The sequence below is a fragment of the Polyodon spathula genome, chromosome 42 (genome assembly GCF_017654505.1).
Source record: "Polyodon spathula isolate WHYD16114869_AA chromosome 42, ASM1765450v1, whole genome shotgun sequence".
Lineage (NCBI taxonomy): Eukaryota > Metazoa > Chordata > Actinopteri > Acipenseriformes > Polyodontidae > Polyodon > Polyodon spathula.
In genome coordinates, this window is record NC_054575.1 from 569,978 (window position 1) to 577,477 (window position 7,500).

Sequence of the window (7,500 nt, forward strand, 5' to 3'; positions counted from 1 at the left end):
CTCCCAAGTGGGCCCTACAGCCTGGAGGTCACTCTCAATCCTGTGATCTCTATAGAGCTGTCAATCCCATGATCTCTATAGAGCTCTCAATCATGTGATCTCTATAGAGCTCTCAATCATGTGATCTCTATAGCGCTCTAGATCATGTGATCTTTATGTATCTCTCAATCCTGTAATCTCTACAGAGCTCTCAATCCTGTGATCGCTATAGAGCTCTCAATCCTGTGGTCTCTGTAGAGTCCTGTGACAGAAATACAATGAATCTTGGTTGTAAATCTCCCTCCTGACCTGTGAGGGCGCTAAGCAGCGAGGACAGAGTTTTTTGGACGAGCTGGCCTGACAGTTCATTTCCCGGGTCGGGAAGTGGGTCAGTCTGGAAGAAGGCGAGACTCCGTTGCAAGAACGTATTGACCCGGAAGGGAAACGATGTAGCAGCCGCAGATTGTAAAGGCAGCTGCATTCGTTTACCAAGGGGTAATGCGTGACAGCATATAAGGGGGGCGGGGAATCGTAATCTGTTCCTTCGTTTTGGTTATGAAATATAACCCAGAAGGACCCGTGCTATAATTGTGAGAATATCGTGACTGTTTGTTTGTCTTGTCTATAATTGTTACTTGTGTTTTCATAGACGGCTAACACATTTTGGAGCTGTCGCTAAGGTCCAGCATAAAACCCGGAACAGCACTACACTATTGCCACGCATTAAACTGTATCATTCACCACAAGCACTACAGCAAGCACCCAGGACTGGTGACCGTGTGTGTACATTGTGTGAGAGATACCTGTGTTTATCGTTTGGGACTGCAAACCCATTATTATTTACCTCGTGCATTACACATTGCTGTGTATTGGCAGGGATCATTGTTGGATTACAAATCTCTGTCTGTTTTATTCCTGCACTGCATCACCTCTGCACCTGCACACAATAAACCACTTTGCCAAAAGCCCTTAAACACGTCTCTAAGTAAAGCTGGTACACTGGAGTGTAGCCATTAACCTACCAAAATGAATGTGACATAACAATAATAAAACATGGAGTACCAGTTTCTAATGGAAGTGTGTGATATAGTATACAATTATAAACAGTGTCACCCTCCCAGTACATGATTATAAACAGTGCTACCCTCCCAGTACACGATTATAAACAGTGCCCCTCCCAGTATACGATTATAAACAGTGCCACCCTCCCAGTACATGATTATAAACAGTTCCCCCCGTACATGATTAAAAACAGTGCCCGATTATATAAACTCACTTGTAGGAATGGACACTTTCAATGGGTTCATTCATCTCTTCTGGTTTTTGTGATCTCGCTCTAAAAGTTTTTTAAAAAAAGAGACGTTTGGTAAGCCTTGGTTTGTCATTGTATTGAAGACACAGAGAGACTTGTAGTCAGTGGATTTTGTTTCTTTTATTTTTTTTCTGAAGGATGGTTCTTACCTGTCTATAGTCCTGTGTTGGTTTAAGTTGTTCATGGGAATTTCCTAAAAGAACAACATTCACATCGGAATTTAGTGTTTTTGCCAAATTTGGAAAATGCTTTAGTTGATAGAATACAGATAATGTAGTCAGATACAGCCAGTTTGTTACTGAGACAGACAGGGCAGTAACATATAGACAGACAGATAGACACTTTGTTTTGACAGACAGACAAATAGACAGAGGAGCGACAGACAGACAAACAGACACACAGAAAGACAGATAGACAGTTATACAGACAGACAGACAGATACTGTAATGTTGGAAGACAGATACTTTAGATACAGACAGAGGCAGATATTAACTGTAGAAAGACAGACAGCTAGACAGTCAGATACTGTAGACAGACAGTTTGTTAGACAAAAAGACAGACACTGAAGTCAGATAGACAAACAGACAGACAAACACGTCAGACAGACAGATGGCAGGGCATGTATCTGCTATACAGACATACACTGTAGAATGTATGACAGACAGACAGACAGACACTTTAAAGAGACAGATAGGTAGACCGAGACAGACACTGCAGTCAGATACACAGTTATTTGGACAAGGCAGACAGGCAGGCAGGCAGGCAGGCAGACAGACAGACAGACAGGCAGGCAGGCAGGCAGGCAGGCAGGCAGACAGGCAGGCAGGCAGGCAGGCAGGCAGGCAGGCAGGCAGGCAGGCAGGCAGGCAGGCAGGCAGACAGGCAGGGCAGGCAGGCAGGCAGGCAGGCAGGCAGGCAGACAGGCAGGCAGGCAGGCAGGCAGGCAGGCAGGCAGGCAGGCAGGCAGGCAGGCAGGCAGGCAGGCAGGCAGGCAGGCAGGCAGGCAGACAGACAGACAGACAGACAGGCAGGCAGGCAGGCAGGCAGGCAGGCAGACAGGCAGGCAGGCAGGCAGGCAGGCAGGCAGGCAGGCAGGCAGGCAGACAGACAGGCAGGCAGGCAGGCAGACAGACAGGCAGGCAGGCAGGCAGGCAGGCAGGCAGGCAGGCAGGCAGGCAGGCAGGCAGGCAGGCAGGCAGGCAGGCAGGCAGGCAGGCAGACAGGCAGGCAGGCAGGCAGGCAGGCAGGCAGGCAGGCAGGCAGGCAGGCAGGCAGGCAGGCAGGCAGGCAGGCAGACAGACAGGCAGGCAGGCAGGCAGGCAGGCAGGCAGGCAGGCAGGCAGGCAGGCAGGCAGGCAGGCAGGCAGGCAGGCAGGCAGCAGGCAGGCAGGCAGGCAGGCAGGCAGGCAGGCAGACAGGCAGGCAGGCAGGCAGACAGGCAGGCAGGCAGGCAGGCAGGCAGGCAGGCAGGCAGGCAGGCAGGCAGGCAGGCAGGCAGGCAGGCAGGGCAGGCAGGCAGGCAGGCAGGCAGGCAGGCAGGCAGGCAGGCAGACAGGCAGGCAGGCAGGCAGGCAGGCAGGCAGACAGACAGGCAGGCAGGCAGGCAGGCAGACAGGCAGGCAGGCAGGCAGGCAGGCAGGCAGACAGGCAGGCAGGCAGGCAGGCAGGCAGGCAGGCAGGCAGACAGACAGGCAGGCAGGCAGGCAGGCAGGCAGGCAGGCAGGCACTCAGTAATACTGACCACCGCGGTGATGTCTGGTGGCGTGGCCAGCTCCGCGCTCTCTCGGTGGCTCAGGTGAGCAAAGGGCTTGACTGCCCCCCAGGACTCAAGGTATCGGGCCATTCGGACTGAGGCACGCTGTTTCACCCCCTCAGGAGGAGGGGGAGAGAGGACATCACTGCTGACCGGAGCAGAGACCTGACAGGGAGACACAGCAACACTGTACACAACCACAGCATCTACCCAACATGGGGGCTGCATACATCTAGTGTGCTGGCATTGCCTGCTGTGTGCTGGGCAGTGCCTTGCTGTACTGTGTACACAGGGCAATGCTGGCGAGATCACACTATATAACCTAATAGAACTAGTAACTGAACAACTTCTACAGTGAAATCTCTCACCCGTGGGTCAATGACCAGGTAGGTCTTCAGCCCAGTCAGATAGCTGTCTCTTGTCTCCCCCTCTCCCTCCTCCACTTCATACTCCCCGTTCAGGTGAGAATATGTGGCTTCTGTGATATGAACACGCCTGTGGAGAACCAAGCCTGTTAGTAACATCCACCCCCCCTTGTACATTCAAAATCAGAGCTAGCAGTGTGAGGAAACGTTAACCATGACATATATAAACAGTGCAGAATAGTATCAAATAAGAATAGTTTCATGTAAATTGTCAAATGATCTGAATTGAATGTTAAAGGCTGTTGAGTCCCGGCACTTAGGATTCTCCAGGCAAGTCCCTATAAAAGTTTACCACAGTAAATATGATTTTCCCATGGTTATGCTTTGCCCTGTTTTTTTAATATGCTTTACAGTGTTTACTTATGCTTTACCATGCTTCCCCCGTGCTTTATTACACATTGCTTTGCTCTTACTAGGGGACACTTTTATAAAGGAGCTCAAAGCGGCTCAAAGATTGAGGGTAACATGTTAATAACTCAACACTGGAGCCTCTCAGAATGACTGCAAACACCATCAAACAGCAAGAAGAACGTGAAGATGACAGAATGACTGAATGTGATTTCTGACAGGAAGCGCTTACACAACAGGAAGTGCTTACCCAACAGGAAGTGCTTACCCAGGCAGCCCTCCAGACTCCATGTGATTGGCTAGCGTCACATCTTTGGACCAGACGTCATACTGCCACTTCTGCAACCCGATCACGCCACAGAGAACGTTACCGGAATGCACGCCCACACGCATGTTGATACTGACACCCGTGGCTTCACGCAGCTGACTGAGATAAACACACAAGCAGTCAGTAACACACGTCACCCCTCGCCATGGCTGTGAATCAAAACCAGAGCTATGAGTGTGAAGGTGATGACCAGGACGTACTGTATATGGAAACACAGAATAGTATAGTATAATAAGAATAATTTCACAGATATTGGAAAAGTGGTATTTAAGACCTAGATCAGGAAAGCAAATGAGGTGTTAGCATCAGGGTATAGTAAAATAATTTACAGGATGTGGAATACCTTGTTCGCAAGTGTAAAAATGGAAGTGTAACATTCAGACAGACGTACCAACAGACAGACGTCCTCATGTAACCACAGAATCTCAACGTGTTCTGCTAAATAATATTCATACAATTGCTAAAGCGGTTCTCCAGAGACATGCAAAAATGTTCAGAGTGACAAATGTGTTTATAAAACAGTCAATCTGTGTGATGTGTGTGAAGTGTGTCTGCTTCTTCTCCTATTTGCTGAGTGGATCTTGTGATAATATGCAAGGTACAAAAATGACTTATTTCACAGTCTATAAATAGGTATTTCAAGATATTTCACGATTAAACATGTATTAAATGCAGAACAAAATAGCGTTGCCACATTCAAAATGAATCAAATTCTTGAATTAGTATACAGCAAATGGTCCAAATATTTAAATGCTTACCTGAAAAACAGTGACGGTGAAAGCATAAATACATGTACAGATAACAACAGGCATGTACCAGACAGAGTGATCTTTACCAGAAATATGCCGATCTCTGATGCAGTTAGTGCTTTTTTCACAGAAACATTTGTGCACCTCTAAATGCAGTGTAACGGGTGGTGGGGCAATCAGCGCTGAAAAATATGTATATTTACACTATTCTTTCAGAAGTGGGAATTTTTACGGGGAACTACATATTACACAGCAATGGATACATTTCATGGAAATCGTGAAATCCTTGATAGCCGTGAAGAAAATAAAGCACTAACTATAGTAGTTCATGCAGGACGTCAGTCAATCAGAACCCCAGGGAAGTCAATGGGATAATTGATTGAGGTGTCTCTCACTCACTTGATTGAATGGCACATATCCAGGCCCATCTTGACACAGTTTGTAGCGTGGCTGGGAAGAGACACAGGCAGGCCAGACACACAGTAGTAACAGTCGCCCAGGATCTTAATCCGCAGGCATTCATTCTCCTGGATGATAAGAAAGGAAAACAAGCCTGTCAGGTACACCCGCCACGCTGTACATGCAAAATCAGAACTCTATGGTAGACAATAATAATAATACTTTTATATAGTGCCTTTCATAGTGGACCACCATCACAAAGCGCTTTACAGAGGTAGGTTGAGAACTGTGCATTATATGCAGAGTCACCAGCACCACTACACTCACCTTGGCAATTTGGTCGAATTTTCCAAAGAGTTCATTCAACATCAGCACCAGTTCTTTAGGAGAGCACATGCTGGCCAACTGTGTGAAGCCAACGATGTCTGCATACAGGATACTGCGAAACACAAGAGAAATACAATCTGAATCCTTCCACAAATCTGTATACATTCATGAAGGCATCAGGGTTAGAAACCCCTGCTTCTAGTTTTACCTGGAAGAACTACATATTTAAATATATCTGGAACAAGGTTACAGACATGTTTACAAGCAGTGTTGCACTTCCCGGGTCACCTGGAGAGGTGAAATTGTCTCAGCCCCCTCAATCTTTCCTATCATTAAACCAATCAGCTGCTTCCTCTATTGACTGACATGTTTTCAGCCAGTGACCAGGAAGACACTGCTGAGGTGACCTGGGAAGTGCAAACAGATAACATGAGAATAAGGCCTGGAAACTGAGAGCTCCCTTTACCCTAACGTAGAACCAGATGCTTTAAAATAAAAATCCACGTTTTGCTATACTATGTGTTTCTTTCAAATCTGCACATCTGAGACCTGTGTAGCTAATGGAAGTGCTTGACGGGGAAGATTCATGGAATTATTTTGCGAGCTGCAATCCCTTTAAGGAGTATCCAGCGTAGCTAGTGCAGAATGGCTCAGTCTCCTACCTGACATGCTTGTGCTGCTTCACATACAGGTTGTGGAAGTTGTTGCTGTATTCCAGGTCAGGCTGTTTGTCTTTCAGTCGCTTGATGATCTCAGCTTTCATCTCTAAAGCGATGTAGGCTGGAAGTACCGACAGCAGCAAGTGCTCCTGGGAAATTAAATAAAAATAAAGTTCTTGAACTACGCTGCTCAGCCCATCAGTGCTCGTCCAGTTCCTAGCAGCTGATTGATGTCAAAACTTTCTTAAGTCGTGTCTTAAAGGATGCCAGTGATTCAGCATCAACAACATGACTATGTAACCCATCCCATCCTCCTTTCCTGTCCAAGTCTATGTCCACTTCATTCCCAGCTGTGTGTGTGTCCTGTGGCCCTGGTTTCTGTGAAGCACTGTTAACTTTTCCAACTCCATTTCAGACTTCAATAACGACCCCCTGATTGTTCTTTGTTTTAAACAGATTCATATCTTCATATCTCATTTCTTTATGCCCTGGGTTGAGTCTGGTTATATTGGAGAACTCCAATATGATATATGTGTCAAATAACTATGAATTCATTGAAATAATGTATTTTATGTCAGATTGGCATAAAGTAGTATTAATTGTATCTAGGATAAATATGTATATGTCAGCTAAAGGGATTCGAACTGTCACTAGATGGTGCTGGTGCTTACTAATATAAAGATGAATGAGAAACGAAGAGCAACTCTGAACTCAGTCACTTTAACACAAACCCCACAGTATTCATGTGTCCGGTGCCATAGAGGTGAGTAAGGAGGCTAGGCTCACCTGCTGTTTCTTCTCGCTCACCAGCTTGCCTCGTGATTGGCTGAAGTTGAGGCCATCCCTGCAGGTGTTCTGCAGAGCGCGCTCAGTGAGGGTCTTGTGGTACACGCCCACCAGGTTAGCACAGATAAACACCACCGCATTGGGGAGAAGCTGAGAGGAGAGGAGAAGAGAAAAGAGGAGAGAAGAGAAGAGGAGAGGAGAGGAGAGGAGAGGAGAGGAGAGGAGAGGGAGAGAGAGAGGAGAAGAGAGGAGAGAAGAGGAGAGGAGAGGAGAGCAGAAGAGAATAGAGGAGAGGAGTTGTGACATACACAGAGTAATTGTCTTAGAGGGGGGCAGGTTAATGGTTGCACTCTGTGTAGCAGCTGTACTTAGAGAAAAATGCTATACAAGGTGATTCTAAACAGAGAATGCTATACAAGGTGATTCTAAACAGAG

General features: G+C 47.0%; 1 protein-coding gene across 2 annotated transcripts in view; it reads right to left on the reverse strand.

Moving 5' to 3' along the window:
- Positions 1–7,500, reverse strand: part of LOC121305249 (adenylate cyclase type 2-like) — a 33,918-nt gene that overhangs the window by 14,830 nt on the left and 11,588 nt on the right. For both annotated transcript variants that reach the window (XM_041236804.1, XM_041236803.1), the window contains 9 exons: positions 7,066–7,215; positions 6,283–6,428; positions 5,621–5,732; positions 5,294–5,421; positions 4,086–4,244; positions 3,413–3,539; positions 3,033–3,209; positions 1,441–1,484; positions 1,256–1,315 (listed from right to left, as the gene is read on the reverse strand). In XM_041236804.1, the coding sequence (XP_041092738.1) occupies positions 1,256–1,315; positions 1,441–1,484; positions 3,033–3,209; positions 3,413–3,539; positions 4,086–4,244; positions 5,294–5,421; positions 5,621–5,732; positions 6,283–6,428; positions 7,066–7,215 (1,103 nt within the window). The remainder of the gene's footprint in view (positions 1–1,255; positions 1,316–1,440; positions 1,485–3,032; positions 3,210–3,412; positions 3,540–4,085; positions 4,245–5,293; positions 5,422–5,620; positions 5,733–6,282; positions 6,429–7,065; positions 7,216–7,500) is intronic.